At 42.3% G+C, this 13,507-nt stretch overlaps 1 protein-coding gene across 1 annotated transcript in view; it reads right to left on the reverse strand.

Moving 5' to 3' along the window:
• nphs1 (NPHS1 adhesion molecule, nephrin) overlaps positions 1–13,507 on the reverse strand; it is a 74,620-nt gene that overhangs the window by 26,014 nt on the left and 35,099 nt on the right. The window contains 4 exon segments of the mRNA XM_070438777.1: positions 3,330–3,501; positions 3,741–3,865; positions 7,041–7,065; positions 7,067–7,147. Coding sequence (XP_070294878.1) covers positions 3,330–3,501; positions 3,741–3,865; positions 7,041–7,065; positions 7,067–7,147 — 403 coding nt within the window.

Consider the following 13,507-nt stretch of genomic DNA (forward strand, 5'->3'; position numbering starts at 1 on the left):
CACACACACACACACACACACACACACACACACACACACACAAACACAAACACAAACACACACACACACACACACACAATAAATTCAGTCAATAAAGTGCTCTGTGTCAGGATCAATATTTTATAGCAAGGATGGAAAGACTGGATTTGAAGGTAAAGGAAGAAGTAAAGAAACCATTTCTAATCCATCAACATCACTTTATGAAGTCTTGTCCTCTTCTGAGGTTTTCCATCCATTTCAAACCCATACCAGTTACCAAAGCCTGTCTATACTCAGCTATACCAGGAGGGATCTTTTATTTTTATTATTATGTTTAACCCCTTCACCACCCCCCCTCTTCGGAGGACAAATATCTTCGTTTTTTTTATATACAGCTTTTATGCTACATATACATACATTTTACCTATACATTTTACATACACATTTTACATATACTTTTTACTTATACATTTTTCATACATGGTACTTTTATATATAACAACAATACATTACCAAACAAACTCTTTAATCCCAACCCTCAGCCACTTTCAGCCCATCCCACCTATCACCATAGACCGCCGTCGTTTGGTTTCCATGTGCCATATATTTTTCAATTGTGCTGTGATGTTTTACAACATTTTTTTATCTTTCTAATCGTATATTATCCACAGATTGTGAGCTAAAGATGAAAACCTTTCCTACGAGTATTATTATAGTATTTATTGACCTGCTATGGCTTTCCAGTTTGCCCAACACTGCTATTTGTAAGGTTAATTTTAAGTGCATGTTGTGATTTTTTAACCATTCCTGAACCTGTGACCAGAGACAAGCTACATAGAGACAATACCAGAATAAGTGATCTATTGATTCTGTCTCTTTGCAACAAAATCTACAGAGCTGAGAATGTTGTATGGCCCATACTGTATATATAGCATTCTGTTGGTGGCAAGAATTTTATATAATAACATCAATTGAAAAACTCTAAGTGTTGAGTTAAGTATAGTTTTTCGTACCAGTTCATAAACCATGTGCCATGAAATTGGCACATCGAAAATCTCCTCCCATTTATTTTGCAACCTATATGGTGCAGCTGTCAACATTTTTGTCCTCAGATGAAACTGGTATATTTTTCTATTTATGCCAGTTCTTTTCAGCCAATTTGTATCTTTAATATATGGCAGGTAAACAGTTCCCTATCTTCTCCCTTTTCCACTTCCATTTTTTTTGTGGTAGTGCTGCAATCAGTTGGTTGTAAATTTGGATTGAGCAGATATTCCCATATATTTTTGATAACTGCATATGTGACATAACTCCTCCATTTCTATTCATAATATCATTAATAAATATAACACAATTTTTAAAAAAAATAGATAAAGAATAGTTTTTTTTACTAATTAATATATTTGAGCTTAACCATACCATTTGTTGTAATATTTGTTCTATCTTTTCTGGAGTATAAAACTGAAATTGTAACCAGCTTTGTATGGCTTGTTTAAGAAAGGGCGATACTTTAAACAAAATTTCATTTTCAATTAGTCGGAAATGAGAAGTTGTAATCTGTATGAAGGCAAAAAAAACAATTTTTGAGCAAAGTATGAGCTTTTCTTAATAATCTACTGGAGAACCATTTTGGGTTTAAGTATAACTTATATATGAGTGAAGCTTTTAGTGAGAGGTGTAAAGCTTTAATATTTAATAATTTTAGCCCCCCAAACTCATATTCATTATATAAATAGGCACGTTTAATTTTGTCTGGCTTAGCATTCCATGTAAAATGAAATATTTTTTTCTATTTACCTCTATTTACCTCTCCATGGTTGCAAAATCCTATCTATTTTTGCTAACTTTCTATTGAAATTAATTGTGGTAAGTTCAATTATATTTTTTGAGATGTGAATACCAAGTATGTCTACTTCACCATCCGCCCATTTTATTGGTAAACTACAAGGTAGTGTAAACACTGTATTTATTGACGATCCAATACTAGTAATATGAACACCTGTCATAATTAGGTTTTAATTCCGAGAGGTAGAAAGTGATCAAGATCTTCAGTGAGACTTTGCAGAGATCCAGATTGCGGACTTAAGAAAAAAACTAGAGTCATCAGCATACATTGACACTTTTGTTTTTATCCCCTGGATTTCTAACCCCATGATGTTCTTGTTGTATCTAATTTTAATAGCTAGCATTTCAATGACCATAATAAATAGATATGGAGATAACGGACAGCCTTGTTTTACTCCTCTTAAAAGCTCAATACTTTCTGAGAAGTAACCATTGTTTACTATTTTACATCTGGGGTTGCTGTACATCACTTTAACCCATTGTATAAAAGATTCACCAAAATGAAAGTATTCCAGGCATTTATATATAAATTCTAATCATACTTTATCAAACGCCTTTTCAAAGGAGGGATCTTAACTGGCACAGAGGAAGTGCAGCTGAGCAGTATGCCCTGAGGGGCTGCAGTAAGACAGGCTAATGACTGAGCAGGCAGACATGAATGCATCATATCATGTATGATTGTATGTTATACACGGGACACAGGCAGACATGAGGGCTACACTCATAGACAGACAGTGTGTTAGGTTACACACATGCCTTAGGGCGACGCAGGCATATTCATAACACACCAGTTCTTCTCTCTGCCCTCCAGCTCAAGACAAAACTAAAAGGAGAGACAGAGCAATAGAAAGAGAGATACATTGATAAAGGGTCTGCAACTCATTTTCGACGTGTATGAGGCATGAATAGGAATAGCTAGGAGGTAACATGGCTTTTACGTGGGATAGGAGAGGAAGAAGAGAGCGGTTTAGACCGTTAACTGACGCAGCAAGATAGCGAGTGATGGCGTGAAGGAAGAGTCGGTGTGATGCGAAGGAACCTTCATTCTCTGTTTGTTTTCCAGTCATGGTAGTAGAGAAATCTGCTCTGCAGTGAGGTGAAAATGTGTCATTTATCACCTGGCATTATTATCACCACAGAAAGTGCCGGCTTTATTGCCTTTGGATTGTGCATTGAAGCGATTCAGTTAAATTAGCTCACTGTAAAAGACCAAGCTGGGATTCAAATTAGTTTCTGTGTGAAATATGGGCCCGGGTCATAATTGCCATTAGTTTCATTAATGATATTGATATTAGAATTTGTGTTAATGCAGAATTAGTTTCAGTATTGGAGCTAGGACTAATGTTAATGTAATTGTGATTGGGATGAATGCTATTGAAAATAACTTTAATGATTGGGTTAACAACCATTTGAATAAACACGAACATTCCATCGCTTTTGTGTGTCTGTGTGTGTGTGTGTTCTAGCATTCAAGTGCATGTATCTCTTAGCAGTCGGGGACTTACAGAGGACAGTGATCTTGCGGCTGCTGGACAGAGGGACAGGGGTCACCTGGTTCACGCTCTCACAGCGCAGCTCGGCCTGGTTGTCCTGTGGTTTAACCTGCAGGGTCAGGTGGCTGATGGCCCGTCGCGACTCTGTGTCCACCTCCCAGCTGGTGGAAATCACCTCCCCATTCTGATCCACAGGACAGAACTATGAGTTAGTAACAAGCAGAGGACAGGACAGGGCTAGGAGTTAGTAACAAGCAGAGGACAGGACAGGGCTACTGTATGGATTATTCACTAACATAATAGGTGACTGACTGGCAGCAGGAGGAAGGGAGTGAGTTCTGAAAGAAAGAGTACAGAAGTAGAAGATGGAGAATACACCAAAAACTACTGATTCTAAGCTTTAGCCGAGTGTAGTCTATGTACCTTGGTCCAGTGTAGGGTGGCCAATGGGTTCCCTCCCTGGGACACACAAACCAGCTTCAACATGGTCCCCCTCTTCACCAGGCCTTCTCTGTCCAGGCCCTGGATTACTGGATGCTGGGGTGGGACTGATGTTGAGAGGGAAAGAGAGAGATGAAACAACATCTTGGGAAAGAACGACAGAAAGTGAAGAGAGAGGAAGAGAGGGAGCAATAGAAAGAGATAGGGAGAGAGGGGGAGAGATGAATCACCAGAAACAGAGAAGATGACAGAAAGAGAGGATAGAGAGGGTGAGAAATATGCACTGGGATGAGCGGACACTTGGCTTTATGAGCAAGGGAGCATCKTCTCTATTTGTTGAGACAGGGCCAATAAATSGGRAACATTTACCCTGACTGCAGAGTAAGGGCTCTAGCTCTGATGAAAGCATTAAGTATTAAGGGAGCAGCCGGCTGGATCGACTCCATAAAGCAAAATAACAGATGTTTAAACAGTAATAAAGCAACGTTTGGAAATATGAATAWYTTACAGCCTRCCTGAATAAAATATACAGKGTAAAATAAATTAYGGGAGGGCCAGCCTTTGTTATTGCTGCAATGAGTTTGGGWYCMCAGGCAGRGCAGGCGGCTGTATGTGGACCCTGGGCCGGCGTGACAAATTGCTACCTCACTAACAATCTGGCTGGCTGAAAATGGACACGGTGCTCCAGGCTTTGATGGGCTGGCTTGCTGAGTAAGGACTACTGTTGCGGTGGTCGACGGGTTCTGCTACATTAGCACTTACTGTGGAGGGATGTTGTTTAATACAGAGTGGAGAGAGAGAGAGAGAGAGAGAGAGAGAGAGAGAGAGAGAGAGAGAGAGACAGACGTGAGAAGAGAGACAGACAGAGAGAGAGACAGAATCAAAAGAAATAGATAAGAAAGAAAGAAAGAAAGAAAGAGGGATAGAGAGGGAGGGAGGGAGGGAAGGGAGGAGGGAGGGAGGGAGGGAGGGAAAGGGGTCATGCGGGGCGAGAATATCGAAAGAAAATGAAAAAGAAAGAAAGAAAGAAAGAAAGAAAGAAAGAAAGAAAGAAAGAAAGAAAGAAAGAAAGAAAGAAAGAAAGAAAGAAAGAGGGAGTGAGAGAGAGAGAGGAGATGTAGAAGCATTTCCAGTTCTGGGCGGTGTTTAAAGTGTAGGAGATAGAATAGTACAGCGTCTATGTGCAGAGGGAGATAGATAGAGACAGTATTTCATATGGACGGCTGTGGATAATATGGCGGGGGTGGAAGGAAAGGAAGGAGTAGAATGGGAATGTTTACCATTGAGTGTCTTTAGTAACAGTAGCATTTAATCAGCAGCTGATTTAGACCTGGAACAGAACCAGGTGGGTGGACTCCAGAACAATCATTACTGAAATTGATCGACAAAATGTTGAGGAACAACTAAAACTAGAAAACAATAGGCTGGGTTTCCATATTGTTTCAAAGATATACTGTTTGTCCAAACAAGACAAAGGGTAAACAAGGAAACGATCCTTTGAGACGTACAATCACCCACCCCTATTATGCTGTGTACTGTATGTCCTACACTGTAGGAGATGTTATGGTCTCACAGTCCTGACAATTATATTTAGCATCAGTAGAGTTTAGAATTCGGGCTTGAGTTTCATTCCCAGGCTCATCTGATCAGTATTATCAGAGTGTAACAGTTGGGCTTGAGTTGGAGTTTGGATTGCACTGATGCCAGAGGAATTAAAAGAGTTAAGTGGGTTGAATGTGACAGCAGTAGAGACGTTGATGCTTTCATGTCGACCTCTAACACTCTTAGAGCCGACTCTTTTCTCTGTATACATCAATGATATCGCTCTTACTGCTAGTGAGTCTCTGATCCACCTCTACGCAGACGACACCATTCTGTATACTTCTGGTCCTTCTTTGGACACTGTTCTCTAACCTCCAGACGAGCTTCAATGCCATACAACTCTCCTTCCGTGGCCCCCAACTGCTCTTAAATGCAAGTAAATCTAAATACATGTTCTTCAACCGATCGCTGCCCGCACCTGCCCGCCCGTCTAGCATCACTACTCTGGACGGTTCTGACTTAGAATATGTGGACAATTACAAATACCTAGGTGTCTAGTTAGACTGTAAACTCTCCTTCCAGACTCACATTAAGCATCTCCAATCCAAAATTAAATCTAGAATCGGCTTCCTATTTCGCAACAAAGCATCCTTCACTCATGCTGCCAAACATACCCTCGTAAAACTGACTATCCTACCAATCCTTGACTTCGGCAATGTCATTTATAAAATAGCCTCCAACGCTCTACTTAGCAAATTGGATGCAGTCTACCACAGTGCCATCCGTTTTGTCACCAAAGCCCCATATACTACCCACCACTGCGACCTGTATGCTCTCGTTGGCTGGCCCTCGCTTCATATTCGTCGACAAACCCACTGGCTCCAGATCATCTATAAGTCTGTGCTAGGTAAAGCCCCGCCTTATCTCAGCTCACTGGTCACCATAGCAGCACCCACCCGTAACACGCTCTCTAGCAGGTATATTTCACTGGTCACTCCCAAAGCCTATTCCTCCTTTGGCCGCCTTTCCATCCAGTTCTCTGCTGCCAATGACTGGAACAAACTGCAAGAATCACTGAAGCTGGAGACTCTTATCTCCCTCACTAGCTTTAAGCATCAGCTGTCAGAGCAGCTCACAGATCACTGCACCTGTACATACAGTAGCCCATCTGTAAATAGCCCATACCCCACCCCCATATTGTTATTTATTTATTTATGATCCTTTGCACCCCAGTATCTCTACACATTCATCCTCTGCACCTCTATCACTCCAGTGTTTAATTGCTAAATTGTAATTACTTTGCCACTACGGCCAATTTATTGCCTTACCTCCATAATCTTACCTCATTTGCACACACTGTATATAGATTTTTTCTATTGTGTTATTGACTGTACGTTTGTTTATTCCATGCGTACCTCTGTGTTGTTGTTTGTGTCGGACTGCTTTGCTTTATCTTGGCCAGTTCGCAGTTGTAAATGAGAACTTCTTCTCAACTACCCTACCTGATTAAGTAAAGGTGGAAAAAAAAATGTAAACACTCCAGGCTGAGCATTGGGATTGAGCCCCAAATAGGTGTGAGTTCGCCCGTGGTTGAAAGTCTCCCCTCGAAGTGGTTGCTCAGTGTGAGGATGTTTGCCCCAATGCCAGCCCGGGGTCGGGGTCCACACGTGGCTGGAGAAGGGAATAAGGAAAGGTAAAAGTGTCTGTGAGTCCATGAGGTAAGGACCAACACACACTCACAGTATACATTCATCACCAGGCTGGTGTTCCAGGGCCCGAGGAAGAGCCGGGTTCTTCGGACGACACACCAGCTCCCTCCCGTTGTCTGAACTGCTTAAGAACATGAACTGCAGGGGTGGGGAGTGTGCTTGTGTGTGTGTGTGTTGTGTGTGTGTTGTGTTGTGTGTGTGTCGTGTGTGTGTGTGTGTGTGTGTGTGTGTGTGTGTGTTGTGTGTGTGCTTGTGTGTGGTGTGTGGTGTGTGTGTGTGTGTGCGATGGGGGTGGTGGGTGAGGAGCGTGGGGGAGAGCGGGTACATGGGGAAGGAAGATGAATGGAAGAGAAGAATCAGATGATGGAATAACATTAAAAGATCATGGCTTAACATAGGACACATCACCTTAACACTCTAATGAGCCCTTGAGACGCCCATCAGAAACAGACAGATTCATATCAATTTGGGTTGGATTTAAAGAGGCATTATACCCCGCAATGTGGGCATTATACCTCCAGAACCCATGACAAAAACGCAAAGTCCACCCATGGTCTACTTATTAATCTCCAGATGTAACAAGCTCCATACAAAATATGGTTGCTATTTATAACCACTTCTACACATAAAGGATTTAGTTGGAGACCAGGCTACTCTGCGTTAGAGCTGAATTTTCCTTAATACCTTCTACAGCGGTGTTTTGCAGATGACAAGGGGTTATTATCTTTGGGACTGGATTAGACTTCTGCAGCACTGGTGAATGTATGTGCACCACCAGGTAATCAGATAGGATTGGATCTGTCTAAGCAACTGAAATGTATTTGTGTCTATGACAAAAGCTAATTTGATTTGACACAGGCACGCGATGACAGTTCACAGTCGGCACCAATTCATTACACTGTACTTGTATTCTGTGGGAAATGAGAAGTCTTCAATTAGGGATAACACTCACACACACCACACGTTTACATCACTGTCATTGTTAACGGTCACACAACACACACACGTTCTACATCACTGTCATTGTTAACGGTCACACACACACACACACACACAACACACACACATCACACACACACAAACACACACAACACACACACACACACACACACCACACACACACACACAACACACACACACCACCACACACACACACACACACACACACACACACACACACACACACCAACACCGAGCCAGAGAACAGGAACACATCCTCTTTTGATCGCGTGTGTGTTTCTGGAGCTGTCCTTCAGCCAGCATAAGGGAAAGACTCTAATCCTACACCTGTCAGTAACTCCATCTGAGAGCGAAAGAAGAGGAGGGGGAGGAGGAAAGAGAGTGTGAGTGTTAGAGAAAACAAGAGCAAGGTGTTCGTTTTTCCCCAACCATTTTTAACAAAAAGATACTTGTGAAGAGTTGGGGTTTCAGACGTTTTGGAAGATGGGCAAGGGACTTTTATCTGTCCTGAACGTTAGGGGGAAGCTTGTTCCACCATTGGGGTGCCAGGACAGAGAAGAGGTTTGCTGGGATGAGTAGAAGCATGCACTCTAGGGGTGGAGGAACAAAAAGACCAGAGGTGGCAAGAGTGGCTAGGGTTGGGGTTGTTGGGTGTTGACAACAGCTGATAATCAGACTAGGATGTGCTCTACACAAAATGACCGAATGGCGGGAACAAGCACAATTGCGCATAGATTGCCTAGTTAAAATAAAGAATAAATGTAATTTACATTATTGAAATAGATGACACCTTTCAGTATGGATGAATAAGTATTAGATATTTGTTGTTATTATTTTTAATAACCGTAAATTCTAAATAGTATTAAGTGTTATTTAACAGTGTCATTTTAGTAAAGTATAGGCAAGACAGATTTCAGACCAGCCTAGTTTAAAATGTCATTGGTAAAAACAGGGCATTGTGTTATAGTGCTATACATTATAGTGTAGGTGGACAACATGTATTGCAAACATGTTTTTCCCTCAACTCAGTACTTGAATATCACATTTAACGTCTCTGTATTTCCTATGGAAACTGTTGTACTAGCATATCTAGTTTTTGTGAGTGGGTTGATACGTACTTTGGTGACCTACTTTCAACAGAGTGATCATGCCTTGTTTGGCGTCTGGAGCCGATGCATGTGACAGTGTAGCTTTCCCTGCTACCCCATGTCTGTGGTCTCCAGCTAAAAGTAAAGTTTTAGAGGGAGGAAACTGAGGGGAGAAAGGGACTGGCTGTCTATAAGTGGTTCTGGGTCGTCTTAAGAGATATAAGTACAGACTAGGCCTTGACAAATGGTGATTTTCCAGATCAGAAAATATGATTTGGTAATATTGCACATTAAACATTTGAGACATTAGATGTTGAAGAGGCGATGTAAAACTAATAAGGCAGGTTCTGCTTATATTCCTGGAGAATCAATGGGTCCATATCATTAGTGTGGTTAACAGTAGATAAGACTGTGATGTGCATACAGAGATTGTGTTGGTGATGAACACGAGACAGATGATATACTGGTGTTAGCGCCAAACAGTTCCTTTCTCTCAGAATCACCCCCAGCTGAATACGTGCTTACACAGCGATCAACAGACTTCCCACTCCTAGTTTTTCATCTTCCCACTCTCTTTCATTTCTTTTCGGACCATGCAAGGAATCAGAGAAAGAAACTTTGTTGAAGAGAGTGGAAGTTATTTGGAAGGGAATTCAGAGGGAAAATCACCAAATTGCTAATCAAAAACCAGCTTCAGCACAACTGTATTTACTCTGGACACTGATCATCTACGTCCACAACAAAACTGTCACAGAAAGGGTAAAGGAGTAGGGACATGGAACAGATGAGAGGAAAGAGATCTTTAAACATATATTTTTTAGCAAGCACATGCAAGCTTCTGTGAAGTGGGTGAGAGAGCATCGCACCACGAAACAAAGGTCATTGCCACTTTTCCAAACAGATATTCAACTGACAGCATGCTTTAGTGAGGAGGATATAGAGAAGAGAGAGAGGATGACGAGAAGAGAGAGAGAGAAGACCAAAGACAGAAAGAAAGAAAGGAAAGAAAGAAAGAAAGAAAGAAAGAAAGAAAGAAAGAAGAAAGAAAGAAAGAAAGAAGAAAGAAAGAAGAAAGAAAGAAAGAAAGAAGAAGAGAAAAGGAACAGTAAAGAGGACGAAAGAGACACAAACACGCAGCTATTGTTTGTTTATCATGCGAGTCATCCAGGGAAGAGCTAGCTATATTTTTCATCACGGGGTAATTCATCATCCACTGCTGAAGCTGACATAAACCATAAAATCAATGGTTATGGCTGGATAAAACAGTCACCAGACGTTTCTTCTCCTCTTCTCCAACATTGGGTAATCCACCTCCGCCAACTGGGACGGAGTGTTGGCTCGTGTGCAGTAGAGTAAGTCCTATTGGTCCAGCCTGCTATTGCGACAGAGAGATTGGCTGCGCTTCAACTGATTTAAGGACGCCAATTGGATCTGTGTGGACTGTGATGGGTTCCCGGAGCACTGCAAGACGGTGGCATGAAAATAATGAATGCATTTGTTTGTGTGTTTTTTCCCTCCTCACCAGTCTCCACTCCCCGGGATTGGGCCGATGACTGGCCATGTGTTATTGACAGGCTCCTGCACGTCAACTCTACAAACCACATGATTCACCACGGCTGCATCTCCTGTTGGTGGCATCCAGGAAGTCTCGCCACCTAAACAAATCTCCTTAAAATAAGATAATGATGTTGCACCGACTGGGCAAGGTATGTCATTTCTTCTTCTTGCTCCCTCTCTTTCTCACTCTCTTGCTCGGGCTCTCTTCCTATCTCAGCATTCTCCGTCATACCCTATCCCCTCCCAGCCCTAGCCAACCCCTTCTTCCTCTCTCTCTTTCTTATACTGGCTGTTAAATTCGCAGAGGGAGGTGAGTAATGGTGGGAGGGTGTGCTGTAGCTTGTGTTGGGATGAGAGCCCCGTATCCAACCACAGCCCACTCAGGTGGAACCATGTGACCCAATGAGTTCCCCCTACCTACCTCCAAAACCCACTACACCCCCCCCCCCCCCCCACACACACACACATACACAATGCATTTTCACATTGCACAAACATGCCCAGTCCAGCATAAACACACACAACACTCTCATTGCAACACACACACACAACCCTCTCAACCATAAACAAACACGCAGACATGCTGCTGCATGAAGGCAGAGACAACGAGACGCAAAGTTGCCATTCATTAGGACAATACGACGACGATGATGGATGGATAAGGCAGACAAGAGCGATTAGCCAGGACAACACACATTCAATTGGGATAACATCACACACACACACAACACACACACACACACAAACACAACACACACCACACACACACACACACACACACACACACACACCACACCACACCACCACCACACCACAGATCAACAACGTCTGAAAACACATTTGCACACACAGACCCTGACTGAATCCCCTGATCTATCTTGATTCAGGTAGCTGTGTGCCTCTGACACAGGCGTGGTCACCATACAGGACTTTATAGAGAACCACAAGCTCCTCTGATCTGTTGAAAAAACATCTGATCAACGGGAAACAAGAAAACAAGAAAGACAGTTTAGAGAGCCTACGTTTACATCACTGTCATTGGTTAACGTCACACACCACACACACACACACACACACACACACACAACCACACCACAACACACAACGCAACACACACACACCACACACCACACACACACAGACACACCACATCGACACAGACTGGACTCCATGTGGAACACATGCATGTGAAGAGTTCATTTCCAAAACGCTATATTATCCACACGTTTTTCATATTTGTGTTTTTTTCCCAAAACTCTATATAACCATTGTTTAGCTGGAATGGAATGTTTGTAACCTGTATATTTGACTCTGATATGTGGTTGTCTCACCTAGCTATCTTAAGATAGATGCACTTACTGTAAGTTGATCTGGATAAGAGCATCTGCTAAATGAGTAAAATGGCAAATTTTATTGTTTTACATACAGTACATTTAAATCTACTTATTTGTTACATTTGGCTGTGTAAAACCAAGCAGTACTACTTATTTCTATGAGAGTGAGGCAGATATATAGCATTTTGCCTCCAAAAACATGATTGTTTGTCACTCTGAAATGAAACCATCAAATTATATTTTAAACAAATACATGTCTGTCATTGAACAACCCCATGCCATGATTAGATAGTGAAAAAACACACCAATCTATTTCCTAATTTCTTTAAATATTAAAAGCTCATTTAGCAACATTTTTTGAAAATGGATATATAGTGTTTTGGAATGAAACTCTTCATGTGCAGACTCACTAGATCAAAGCAGACATGTATGCATTCATGCACGCCGCACAGACACACGCACACACTAAGGACTCAGGTGTGTGAGCTTTGAGGCTGAAAGCCATTGAAGCGGTCCTCCCCCTTCATCCTCCTCCCTCGTTCCTCATCCCTCTCCTCCTCTCCTCCTCTCCTCCGTTCTCCCCAGTGCTGAACAGGAAGCGAAGCAGGTGTCCAAGACAGAAATAGGCCTCAGTCAGTCCTTCTCCCCCTCATCTTTCACATTACATAACAACATCTTACTCAACAACATCTTACTCAACAACCCCCACCTCCATCCCCTGTCACAAAGACCCAGCATCTTCCCTGTGAGTGAGAACTGGATACTAGAGACAGACGAAACAACAACAGAACACTCACTAGCTTTTTGACCTGGCCTTGAATGCCACATATTTGACATTATTGAGCAATAACTCGTAAAATCTTTCTCATATCCGCAGCACACCACATACCTAGCTGAGGCTCATTTTTTGGTCCGCAGCCTTGGGCAGCTAGTACCTGTTTGCTCACTGTGCTGAAAAAGAGGGCCAATTTCACAGGCAAATAGAACAAAGGTATACCCATTGAACAAAATCACCCTGCCTTCCATTCTGCTTGTGTAAATGCCCCCGTTTATGAGTTGCTGCATTATTCATAAAGAAGTGCCATAACATGAAGGCTCATTGTGCAGTAGACTCTCCGTGTGCTAAACTCGTTAGCCAACCGTCGTACCTCAAACTGTTGTCTCTAACCCCCAACCAACGCTGATAACAAGCTTAAACACCCCCCTTTCCCCCAATCCCCGTCTACTCCCACAGAAATACCTAACTGCAGCTTAACTGCATGAGTAACGTATTCTTAAAAACGGGGACACATCAAACAAAAACATTTAGAATATTATTTGCAGGATCCGGATATACAGGCAGGAGAGAGATTCCAAGGGAGACAGAGAGCGAGAGAGAGAGACGAGAGAGAGAGAAGAAGAGAGAGAGAGAGAGAGAGAGAGAGAGACGAGAGACGAGAGAGAAGAGGTGACGATTGAAGTGAATTGAGAAGAGAGAGAGGAGAGAGAGAAGAGGAGATGAAATGGAAAGAGGGAACTTGTTAATTAATGGATTATAGTGGTCGACCGACTAATGGTTT

This window comes from Salvelinus sp. IW2-2015, unplaced genomic scaffold (genome assembly GCF_002910315.2).
Source record: "Salvelinus sp. IW2-2015 unplaced genomic scaffold, ASM291031v2 Un_scaffold1168, whole genome shotgun sequence".
NCBI classification, from domain to species: Eukaryota; Metazoa; Chordata; class Actinopteri; order Salmoniformes; family Salmonidae; genus Salvelinus; species Salvelinus sp. IW2-2015.